The sequence below is a fragment of the Hypanus sabinus genome, chromosome 4 (assembly GCF_030144855.1).
Source record: "Hypanus sabinus isolate sHypSab1 chromosome 4, sHypSab1.hap1, whole genome shotgun sequence".
NCBI lineage: Eukaryota > Metazoa > Chordata > Chondrichthyes > Myliobatiformes > Dasyatidae > Hypanus > Hypanus sabinus.
This window is the reverse complement of record NC_082709.1, coordinates 100,325,399-100,338,156: the sequence shown is the minus strand read 5'-3', so window position 1 is coordinate 100,338,156 and position 12,758 is coordinate 100,325,399. Positions and strand designations below refer to the sequence as shown.

The window sequence follows — 12,758 nt, the reverse complement described above, 5'->3', positions numbered from 1 at the left end:
CTCTGTCCCAACTTTTGTTGAGTGTGTTGCAGCCATCAAATTCTAAATTTGTGTATATTTACAAAATACAATTAAGTTGGTCAGTAAAACTATTGAAAAGCTTTTCTTTGTACTTTTGTCAGTTACGTAAAGGTTCACGTGAATTAACATATCACAGGTGTTTGTTTTTATTGCAGTTTGGAAAATATCCCAACTTTTCTGGAAATGGGGTTGTATTTGGTATTGTCTTCCTATTTATTACTCACCAACTATCTGACAAAATTCACTATTTTTTGAACACAAACACATGCAACTGATACTATTTAAACCTGTTCGCTCTAAGCATGGTGCAGCGGCTAACAGCCACACAAGGGCGTGCACCTGACAACAGTTAGAATCTGTTCGGCAACAGTCTGCAGCCCCATTTACCAGCATAGTGACCCAGATAAATGAAGACAATGCAGGGTATTTTCTCAGTTTGTTTATGTTCTTTAAGAATTGTTCCAAATAAGTGGCTGCCCTGATTAACCGCTGGCCCAGTTAGCCGGGATCCAGAATGAATGCCGGAGAAACTACCCTCAGTGGTAGTGTTTCCATCTTCACGCTCGCCGTGGATTTCTGTAACACCATTGCTCTCAGTCTTTACTCCAGTGTAACTTTGTACGGTTAACACATCGGCTCACACTTGAAATTTAACAGAGAGGTCCCAGACCAGTACTGATGAGCTGAATTTTCCAAAGAAAAATCTAGACAGCCTTAGTTTCAAGAGGAACTTTATAACTCAACTTACCACAAGTACAGAAACTGAGGTTTCCATCGTCCCATCTTTAAAAAGAACCGGTTGAAGAAAGTTGACTGCCAACGTATGTGAAAAGGGGCAATGCTGATCCCAAGTTTTGTCAGGCATTCTTCGTACCACACCTTTAGACTAGGTGACGACTGCAGATTCAGAAGACTGGCATCAGTTTTATTGAGTCATGCAGACAGAAACAGACCCTCCACACAGTTAGTCTACGCCCACTTACACTAAACCTATTTTATTTTCCACACAAGCTCTCCCCAGATTCTACCGCTCACTGACAGAGTAGGAGTGAAAGACGACAGTCAGGTTGGGGGAGATGGTACTGTGGAGCTAGGATTCAGTATCAGGTAGATGATGGGAGAGGGACAAAGGCTCTCTCAGTCCTGATGCAAGCTTTCAACCCAATATGTCACAATTCCTTTTCCCCTGTTGATACTGCTCGACCCACTGAGTTCTCCAGCAGATTGTTGCACATGGACAGGCAGGTCTGTTTGAGTACCAACATTCCCCAATCTCTCACCGATAAAAAATGTGCAGCACACCTCTTGTTTCTAATGAAGTGGACAACCTCATATTTTTCCACTATGTACTCCATTTGCTGTATGTTACCAGTCACTGCTAGTCTTTACCATTTGAAGCCTCTACATCCTCCTCAAACTCCCTTTTAGTTTTAATGTGATCAGTAAACGTTACACTTGATCCTCTTCCATATACAGTACACAGTGAATCAGAATCAGGTTTATTATCCTGAATCCAAAAAGCTGTTCCTGAATCGCTGAGTGTGTGCCTTCAGGCTTCTGTACCTCCTACCTGATGGTAACAGTGAGAAAAGGACATGCCCTGGGTGTTGAAGGTTCTTAATAATGGATGCTACCTTTCTGAGATACCGCTCCTTGAAAACATCCTGGGTACTTTCTAGGGAAGTACCCAAGACGGAGCCGAATAAATTTACAAACCTCTGCGGCTTCTGTTGGTCCTGTGCAGTAACCCCCCCCTCCCCCCGCCCCATACCAGACAGTGATGCATCCTGTCAGAATGCTCTCCACGGTACATCTATAGAAGTTTTTCAGTGTATTTGTTGACATACCAAATCTCATCAAACTCCTAATCATCACTGTCGATGTGAGATAAAAGACAAATCCCCATTAGGCACAGCCTGGCAAGAATCATTTTATTATCTCTGTTAACCAGCTCTCAATCCATGCCATCATCCTCCAATGTGGGACTTTAAATAAAGTCTTCTGAAAATCCAAATTCACAGATTCAGATGCAGCATCAAAAACCTCAACAGATTATTCAAACACGAGTCTTCTTCGTTAATTCATACTATTCAATCCAATTATCTTTTCCAAGTGTCTTGCTATCAATGGCTGCAGATGCTGGAATTTGCTGATGGAACTAAGCAGGTTAGGCTGCAACAATACAGGAAAGTGCACAGTTGATGCAATGGGTTTTGCTATCAATCTGTTATTATTGATTCCAGCGGTTTCCCAACTATTAGAGTCACCCCAATGTTAGAAAGTTGTTATTTCCCATTTTCTCCCTGCTCTTTCCTTTAATAGCACAATCACATTTACCACCCTCCAATTCACAGGAACAACCCCAGAATCTATAGAGCTTTGCAAGTTGATAATCTCAGCATTCACTATTTCCATAGTCACCTTTAACAACTCTAGGATATACAGCACTGTGCAAAAGTCTCAGGCACAGATCCATAGTTAGGATTCCAAAGACTTTTGCACAGTACTGTAGTAATTTTAAGTATTGCTCTGCACTGCTGCCACAAAAAAAACAAATTTCATGATAAACCCGATTCTCATATGGGTCTCTTTTGTGGATTGAGAGTGGGAAAGGGACAGGGAGAAGGTTCAGAAAACGGGAAGGGTGCAAGAAACATCAGAAACATTCAATGATCAATAAACCAATTGTTTGGAATCAAATGATCTTGCCTGTGTCTGCACCTGCGTTCCCCCCCCCCCCCATCCCAGTACTCCTCTACCAGAAATCCCACAGCGCTCTACTCGTCATTTCCAACATTCTTTGGTCCCACCAGGTTTACAAACTCACTCTCCGCTCCACAATGACAAATACCGTACTGTACAAAAGTCTTAGCTACCCGACCAATAGATACATGCCTAAGTCTTTTGCACAGTACTGTAGTCATTCAAAATGACCATTAACTTCTTCAGTGGTAATTCTATAATTGGCACTCCTGTATGTCAGGGAAGATTTCTGTGCCTTCCTTAATAAACACACACAAAGGGATTGTTTAATTTCTCTGCCATTTCCTTATCTCCCATTATAAGCTCTCCTGTTCCTCCTTAAAGGGTACAAAGTTGCCCTTGCTAATCTTTTCCTTTTTCACCTACACTGAAACTTCTTACCCTGTTTTCATGTTTCTCACAAGTCAACTCATATTCTACTTTGCTCCCTTTATCAACTTATTATTGATTCAGCACTGGTCAGACCACACTTGAGTTTTGGGCCCCTTATCCAAGAAAACATGAACTAGTATTGGAGAGGCCCCAGAGGAGGTTCATAAGTATGATTCTGGCAATGAAAAACTTAATGCATGAGGAGCATTTGATGGCTCTGGGCCTATACTTGCTGGAGTTTGGAAGAATGATGGGGATCTCATTTAAACCTATCAAATATTGAAAAACTTAGATAGAATGGATGTGGAGAAGATGTTTCCCATGTGGGGGAGACACCAGAAGCAGTCTCAGAATAGAGGTTACATCCATTTAGAACAAAGGAATTTCTTTAGCCACAGGGTAGAGAATCTGTGGAGTCCATTGCCACAGATAGCTGTGGCAGCCAAGTCACTGGGTGTATTTAAAGCAAAGATTGATAGGTTCTTGATTAGTAAGGGTATCAAAGGTTAGTGAGAGCAAGACAGAATGACTTGGCAGGTAAATGGCAGGGAACTGGTGTTGGGGACAGGGGTTCAGATTTATGGATCATTGTGATCTCTTCTGGTGAAGGTACGACCTGTACAAAAGAGACAGATTCCACCTCAACCCGGGAGGGTCCAATATCCTTACTGCCAGGTTGGTTAGAGTTGTTCAGGAGGGTTTAAGCTAATTTGGCAGGAGGATGGGAACAGGAGTGATAGTGCTGAGGATGAGGTAGTTGGTTTACAAACAGCGGCAATGTGTAATCAAACAAATGGAGAAGCTGATGATTGGGCAAAATTGCAGTCAACAGGATGAGCTGCAATGTAAAAGGTGGACAAAATCAAAAAGGGTAAACACAGAAATGAAGATGTTGTATTTGAATGCATGCAGTATACAGAATAAGGGAGATAAACTTGCAGCACAGTTACAGATTGGCATGTGTGATGTTGTAGGCATTATTGATTCATGGCTGAAAGAAGATTATAGCTGGGAGCTTAATGTCCAAGGATACACATTGTATCAAAAGGACAGGCAGGAAAGCAGAGCGAGTGGCATGGCTCTATTGGTAAAAAATTATTAAGTCAAATCGGAAGCTGTTGAATCATTGTGGGTAGAGCTAAGGAACTTCAAGGGTAAAAAGATCCTGATGGGAGTTATAAATATACCCTCAAACAATAGTAAGGATGTGGCCTGGAAATTACAACAGGAGATAAAACAAAATGCATGCCAAAAAGGAAGTAGAGAAGCTACAGAAGGAGAATGGGCAAAGAAGTGGCAGATGGAATGGAGTGTCAGGAAGAGTATGGTTACACAGTTTGGCAGAAGAAATAAAGGAGTAGATAGGCTATTTTCTAAATGGAGAGAAAATTCAAAAATCTGAGGCACAAGGGGACTTGGAAGTCCTTGTGCAGGATTCCCTGAAGGTTAATTTGGAGGTTGAATCTGTGGCGAGGAAGGCAAATGCAATATTAGCAATCAATTCAAGAGGACTAGAATATAAAAGCAAGAGTGTAACATTGAGGCTTTATAGAGGACTGGTGAGTCCTCACTTGGAGTATTGTGAGCGAGTTTGGGCCCCTTATCTTAGAAAAGATGTGCTGACACTGGAGAGATTCAAAGGAGGTTCACGAAATGATTCCACGATTGAACGGATTGTTACATGAAGAGCATTTGATGGTTCTGGGCCTGTATTCACAGGAATTCAGAAGTATGAGAAATTACCTAACTGAAACCTGTCGAATGGTGAAAGGCCTTGATAGAGTGACCGTGAAAGAGGATGTATCCTATGGTGGGAAACTCCAGGACCAGAGGACACAGCCTCCGAGTAGAGAGGCGTCCTTTTAGAACAGAGATGAATGGAAGAATTTCTTTAGCTGAAGAGTGGTGAATCTGGAATTTGTTACTGTGGCTGTGAAGGCCAAGGCTGATATATTCTCGATTGGTCACGACATGAAGGGATACAGGGAAAAGGCAGGAGATTGGGGCTGAGAGAAAAAATGGATCAGCCATGATGAAATGGCAGTGTAGACTTGATAGATCAAAGGGCCCAATTTTGCTCCTGTATCTTATGGTTACAGGGTGAATACAGAAGAATGGATTGAGAAGGATAGCACAGTTGCAAGAAAAAGTTTGTGAAGCCCCTGCAATTACCTGTTTTTCTGCATTAATTACTCACAGAATGTGGTCTGATCTTCATCTAAGTCACAATAATAGACAAACACAATCTGCCTAAACTAATTACACAAAAACAATTGTATTTCTTGTCAATACTGAGTATACCATTTAAACATCACATTCAAAGTTCAAGAAAGTATGTGAGCCTCTAGGGTAATGTCTTCTACAAAAGCTATTTGAAATCAGGTGTTCTAATCAATGAGATGAGATTGGATGTGTGGGTTGTAGAAACGCCCTGCCCTATAAAAAAAGACACAAAGTCAGGCTACTTACAGAGCCTGCTCCTCTCAAGACAGATCTGTTTATGTGCAAAAGAACTTAGAAGAATTGTAAAGATGTGTGAAGCCAGAAAAGGCTACAAAAGCATTTCTAAAGACCTGAGCGTTCATCAGTGCACAGTATGAGAAATTATCTGCAAATAGATGAAATTCAGTCATTTACATTAATCCCGTTGCCCACATTCTCCTCCCAGATTCTAATCCTCATATACACACTAGGGACAATTTACAGTGTCCAGTTATCCTACCAATCTGAATGGCTATGGGATGTGGGAGAACATACCAACTCCATACAGACATCATTAGAGGTTGGTATTGAACAGTTCACCTGCTCTACCTGCTCAAGCGCTGTGCCCCAGGGACTGACGTGGATGAAAGACCAAGGTTACTCGAGGGACTGGTCATAGCGTCATGCAGCAAGAAAACAGGTTGTTCGGCCAGCGATCCTAGCTGAGCTGCTCCCTCAGTGGGTCAATGCAGTCGATCGCTACAAGTGAGGGCGGGGAAGAGGAGGGTCACGGAGGAATGGCGCAACCCTGCCGTGTCCGTGGTGGCTGAGACAGGATTCGCGGCCACCCGCCTCACCTTCAACACCGAGTCGACAAGACACAGCACGCACCAAACACCCACCGGGCCCAAAACAGCCGCTGCCGGCACCATCACACCGGAAATGACCAGCCAAATAGGAGGTGACATCACCCAACGGCGGCCATGTTGTTACGGAGCGTTACGTCCGGCCCGCCATGTTGGTAAAGTGCCAGCTGACCAAGGCGGTGGCCATGTTGGTAAGGGAGATCTAATAGTTTTATATAGATGTACAGTAATTTTATACCTAAAATCAGGGCCAGATTAAGCTAGTGCGCGGCCAGTAGCATGAGTTATCAAGGGGCCCTAAATTTAGAAAAATGCACATAAGTAAACGTAAATTATTTACTTGCATAGTAAAGAAATTCAATTTTTTCATTTGCTTTACAGCCAGATAATACAGTACAAATGTCTGACACTTCAGTAACAGTACTACTTACATGTAGGTATAAATTTCAAACGTCAAAAGTAACAAAACTACAATTTAAAAGTTAGATTTTCTAGATTTAGCATGAGCAAATTTGTTGAGGATACTGGAAATGTCTATATCACGCAGAAGTTCATGTTCAATGCTCATTACAGTGAGATTGTTCAATTTGTTTTGACCCATGGTGTTCCTTAGTTCATTGTTAATCCTTTTCAGTTTTGAAAATGAGTGTTCTCCACTGCAGCTGGTAACCATGAGTGACAAATAGATGCACAACTAGACCCCGCCGGTGTTGCAGCCTTTTCCTGAAGTGCAGCTCCCAGTCTCCGGCCTCTCCCCAGACTGCTCTGACCGCTAATCCGGGTTCAGGAATATTGGATGGTATCTGTTCCTGAACCTGGAATTGTGGCAACTAAGGCTTCTGGCAGATGGTAGAAGTGAGAAGAGAGCATGGTCTGGAAAGTGGGGGCCTTGATGATGGATGCTGTGGTCGATAATCAGTTCTTTGATTTTGCCGACATTGAGCGAGAGATCGGCATTTTAACCAGCCTTTCAATCTCCCTCCTATACAAGCAACACACACAGAATGCTGGTGGAACACAGCAGGCCAGGCAGCATCTATAAGGAGAAGCACTGTCGATGTTTCGGGCTGAGACGCTTCATCAGGACTAACTGAAAGGAAAGAGATTTGAACTACAAGGGGATCAATATACTTGCAGGGAGGTTTGCTAGTGTTATTGGGGAGGGTTTAAACTAGATTTGCAGAGGGATGGGAACCAGAGTGCCAGAGTAAATAGTGGAACGGGGGTAAAAATAAATGATGTTAGTAGTTCATGCAAAGTCACAAATAGTAAGGTTGTGTGTGGTGGTAACAATCTTCTGAGGTGTATATATTTAAATGCAAGGAGTATTGTGGGAAAGGCAGATGAGCTGAAGGCCTGGATTGACACGTGGAATTATGATATCATAGCCATTAGTGAAACTTGGCTACAGGAGGGGCAGGACTGGTAGCTTAATGTTCCAGGGTTCCGATGTTTCAGACGTAATAGAGGCAGAGGGATGAAGGATTGGGGGGGGGGGGTGGCTTTGCAAGTCAGGGAAAATATTACAACAGTGCTTCGGCAGGACAGATTAGAGGGCTTGTCCACTGAGGCCATATGGGTGGAGCTGAGAAACAGGAAAGGTATGACCACTTTAATAGGGTTGTATTATGGACCACTCAATAGTCAGCGAGAATTGGAGGGCAAATCTGCGGAGGGATAATAGACAACTGCAGGAGACAGAAAGTTGTCATTGTAGGGGATTTTAATTTTCCACACATTGATTGGGACTCACATACTGTTAAAGGTCTAGATGGGTTAGAGTTTGTGAAATGTGTTAAGGAAAGTTTTTAAAATCAATATATAGATGTACCAACTAGGGAGGATGCAATATTAGATCTCCTATTAGGAAATGAGTTAGGGCAGGTGACAGAAGTGTGTGTAGGGCAGGGGTCGGCAACGTTTACCACTGAAAGAGCCAATATGGACCCATTTCCCACAGAAAAGAAAACACTGGGAGCCACAAAATGAAATAACACTGCATACAACGGGTTTTTTTGCCTTTATGCTATGTATAAACAAACTATAATGTGTTGCATTTATGAAATTGATGAACTCCTGCAGAGAAAACGAAATTACATTTCTGCATGCAACAAAAACATTTTGAACTCCGAAAAAAAGACGTTGGGTTGAAGGTTACTCCGTAGGTAGCCTACCTTGGATCGAAGAATTAAAAGAATGCGCGCACTGGTGGGTGTCAGGCATTGGCAGTTGTGATGTATATTAATAGCGATAAAAAAACACGTTGTAGCGCTGTGCTACACGCAGCGCTAAAATAAAGACTGCAGTCAAAGGTAACTTTATTCGAACTAAACAGCCTTGCTTTAAAGCCTCCCTCAACCCGTCCCCTTGGCCGCGGATGCTCCAAAAGACACGTACTCACAAACCCCCGTAGGCTATCTCCCTTAGCCGGAACGCTGGCTAATTGTGAGCCGGTTCGGATGTGCCAGGAAACGGTGACTCCGCAAAGTTTTCAGATTGTACAAGATCACCATAATCTTCAAATTTCGAATTACATTTCAAAAGCTAACAAACCACGGGGAGCCGCATCACAGAGATCAAAGAGCCGCACGTGGCTCCGGAGCCGCAGGTTGCCGACCTCTGGTGTAGGGGAACACTTTGGTTCCAGTGATCATAACACCATTAGTTTCAACTTGATCACGGATAAAGATAGATCTGGTCCTCGGGTTGAGGTTCTAAACTGGAAAAAGGCCAAATTTGAAGAAATGAGAAAGAATCTAAAAAGAGTAGGTTGGGACAGGTTGTTCTCTGGCGAGGATGTGATTAGTAAGTGGGAGGCCTTCAGAGGAGAAATTTTGAGAGTGCAGAGTCTGTATGTTCTTGTCAGGGTTAAAGGCAAAATGAATAAGAATAAGGAACCTTGGTTCTCAAGGGATATTGGAACTCTGATAAAGAAGAAGAGAGAGATGTTTAACATGTATAGGCACCAGGGAGGAAATAAGATGTTTGGGGAGTATAAAAAGAGTAAGAAAATACTTAAGAAAGAAATCAGGAGGGCTAAAAGAAGACATGAGGTAGCTTTGGCAGTCAGGGTGAAGGATAATCCTAAGAGCTTCTACAGGTATGTTAAGAGCAAAAGGATAGTAAGGGATAAAATTGGTCCTCTTGAAGATCAGAGTGGATGGCTATGTATGGAACCAAAAGAAATGGGAGAGATATTAAATGGGTTTTTTTGCATCTGTATTTACTAAGGAAACTGGAATGGAGTCTATGGAAACAAGGCAAACAAGTAGGGAGGTCATGGAACTTGTACAGATTGAAGAAGAGGAGGTGCTTGCTGTCTTGAGGCAAATCAGAGTAGATAAACCCCAGGACCTGACAGGGTATTCCCTCGGATGTTGAAAGAGACTAGTGTTGAAATTGCAGGGGCCCTGGCAGAAATATTTAAAATGTCGATATCCACGGGTCAGATGCCGAAGGATTGGAGGATAGCTCATGTAGTTCCTTTGTTTAAAAAAGGCTCAAAAAGTAAGCCGGGAAATTATAGGCTGGTAAGTTTGACATCAGTAATAGGTAAATTATTGGAAGGAATACTAAGAGATAGGATCTACAAGTAACACACACAAAATGCTAGTGGAACACAGCAGGCCAGGCTGCATCTATAGGAAGAAGCACTGTCGACGTTTTGGGCCGAGACCCTTCAACACTGCTTCTTCCTATAGATGCTGCCTGGAATGTGTTCCACCAGCATTTTGTGTGTTTGAATTTCCAGCATCTGCAGATTTCCTCGTGTAGGATCTACAAGTATTTGGATTAGACGGGGACTTATTAGAAAAAGTCAACATGGCTTTGTGCGTGGTAGGTCATGTTTAACCAATCTATTAGAGTTTTTCGAGGAAGTTACCAGGAAAATGGATGAAGGGAAGGCAGTGGATGTTGTCTACATGGACTTCAGTAAGGCCTTTGACAAGTTCCCGCATGGGAGGTTAGTTAGGAAGATTCAGTCGCTAGGTATACATGGAGAGGTAGTAAATTGGATTAGACATTGGCTCAATGGAAGAAGCCAGAGAGTGGTAGTGGAGGATTGCTACTCTGAGTGGAGGCCTGTGACTAGTGGTGTGCCACAGGGATCAGTGCTGGGTCCATTGATATTTTTCATCTGTATCAATGATCTGGATGATAATGTGGCAAACTGAATCAGTAAATTTGCTGATGATACATAGATTAGAGGTGTAGTGGACAGTGAGGAAGGTTTTCAAAGCTTGCAGAGGGATTTGGACCAGCTGGAGGAATGGGCTGAAAAATGGCAGATGGAGTTTAATGCGGACAAGTGTGAGGTATTGCACTTTGGAAGGTCAAACCAAGGTAGAACATACAAGGTAAATGGTAGGACACTGAGGAGTGCAGTAGAACAGAGGGATCTGGGAGTACAGATACATAATTCCCTAAGAGTGGTGTCACAAGAAGATAGGGTTGTAAAGAGAGCTTTTGGTACATTGGCCTTTATAAATCAAATATTTAGTATGAGAGTTGGAATGTAATGGTGAGGTTTTATAAGACATTGGTGAGACTGAATTTGGAGTATTGTGTGCAGTTTTGGTCACCTAATTACAAGGAGGATATTAATAAGGTTGAAAGAGTGCAGAGGTTTACAAGGCTGTTGACGGGAATTGAGAAACTGAGTTACAGAGAAGGGTTGAATAGGTTAGGACTTTATTCCCTGGAGTGTAGGAGAATGAGGGGTGATGTGATAGAGGTGTATAAAATGATGATGGGTATAGATAGAGCGAATGCAAGCAGGCTTTTTCCACTGAGGCCAGGGGAGAAAAAAGCCAGAGGTCATGGGTTAAGGGTGAAGGGGGAAAAGTTTAAAGGGAACATGGGGGGGGCTTCTTCAGACAGAGAGTGGTGGGAGTGTGGAATGAGCTGCCAGATGAAGTGGTGAATGTGGGCTCACTTTTGACATTTAAGAAAAACTGACAGGTACATGGATGAGAAGTGTATGGAGGGATATGGGATGGGTGCAGGTCAGTGGGACTAGGCAGAAAAATGGTTCAACACAGCCAAGAAGGGCCAGAAGGCCTGTTCCTGTGCTGTAATGTTCTATGGTTCTATTTGAAAGTAGGAGGGGGAGGGGGAAATGCGAAATGATAGGAGAAGACCAGAGGGGGTGGGATGAAGCTAAGAGATGGACAGGTGATTGGCAAAAGTGATACAGAGCTGGAGAAGGGAAAGGATCATGGGACGGGAGGCCTAGGGAGAAAGAAAGGGGGAGGACAGCACCAGAGGGAGATAGAGAGCAGGCAAAGGATGATGGGCAGAAAGAGAGAAAGAAAATAAATAAATAGATAAAAGGGGGGGGGGGGACTAAATATATCAGGGATGGGGTAAGAAGGGGTGGAGGGGCATTAACGGAAGTTAGAGAAGTCAATGTTCATGCCATCAGGTTGGAGGCTACCCAGCTGGTATATAAGGTGTTGTTCCTCCAACCTGAGTGTGGCTTCATCTTGACAGTAGAGGAGGCCATGGATAGACATATCAGAATGGGAATGGGATGTGGAATTAAAATGTGTGGCCACTGGGAGATCCTGCTTTCTCTGGCGGACAGAGCGTAGGTGTTCATCAAAATGGTCTCCCAGTCTGCATCGGGTATCACCAATATATAAAAGGCCACACCGGGAGTACCAGACTCAGTATACCACACCAGCTGACTCACAGGTGAAGTGTCGCCTCACCTGGAAGGACTGTCTGGGGCCCTGAATGGTGGTGAGGGAGGAAGTGTAAGGGCTCCCAGTGTGGCCTTTTATATATTGGTGTGGTGTACTGTATCCAGGGCTCCCAGTGTGGCTTTTAATATATTGGTGATGTAAGCGGAACAAGTGCTACACTTGCCCTTACACTTGATCCTTTCCCTTTTCCAGCTCTGTATCCCTTTTGCCAATCACCTTTCCAGCTCTCAGCTTCACTCCACCCCCTCCGGTCTTCTCCTATAATTTTGCATTTTCCACTCCCCCTCCTACTTTCAAATTTCTTACTATCTTTCCTTTCAGTTAGTCCTGATGAAAGGTCTCAGCCGGAAACGCGACAGTGCTTCTCCCTATAGATGCCGCCTGACCTGCTGCGGTCCACCAGCATTTTGTGTGTGTTGTTCGAATTTCCAGCATCTGCAGATTTCCTCATGTTTCCCTCCTATACAGTATGCCAATTCATCATTTTTGATTTGGCCAGCAACGGTGGTGTCAAAGGAGATTGTGTATGCAGTGCTGTTGTCTACACCCGTTCTCCTTGTCCCTTGGACATAGAGATTATTGATTTCGGTGGTCCTGAGTGAGTACCCTCCAGTGCATAGTGCAGGAAATGATACAGATGGCGAACAGGCCACAGTCGAGAAGACTGCTTTACCCTGACCAAGCAAGAACTGCTTCTATATCTTTGAAGTTATACTCACCCAGTCAGGTATCATAGTGGAGCCACTGCCTCACAGCACCACAGACAGGTTCAAAGTTGACCATGGGTGCACATACAATTATCACACAAAATATTCACCCATATTAC

The 12,758-nt window shown here is 43.4% G+C and overlaps 1 protein-coding gene across 5 annotated transcripts in view; it reads right to left on the bottom strand.

The window, feature by feature from the left end:
• Positions 1-6,350, bottom strand: part of mbtps2 (membrane-bound transcription factor peptidase, site 2) — a 57,562-nt gene extending 51,212 nt beyond the window's left edge. For 2 of the 5 annotated variants that reach the window (XM_059967725.1, XM_059967721.1), the window contains exons 1-2: positions 6,216-6,350; positions 770-918 (exon numbers count right to left, since the gene is read on the bottom strand). In XM_059967725.1, the coding sequence (XP_059823708.1) occupies positions 770-918; positions 6,216-6,326 (260 nt within the window). In that variant the 5' untranslated portion in view covers positions 6,327-6,350. The other 3 variants (XM_059967722.1, XM_059967724.1, XM_059967723.1) reach the window with 3 other exon arrangements.
• Positions 6,351-12,758: the final 6,408 nt, after the last annotated feature.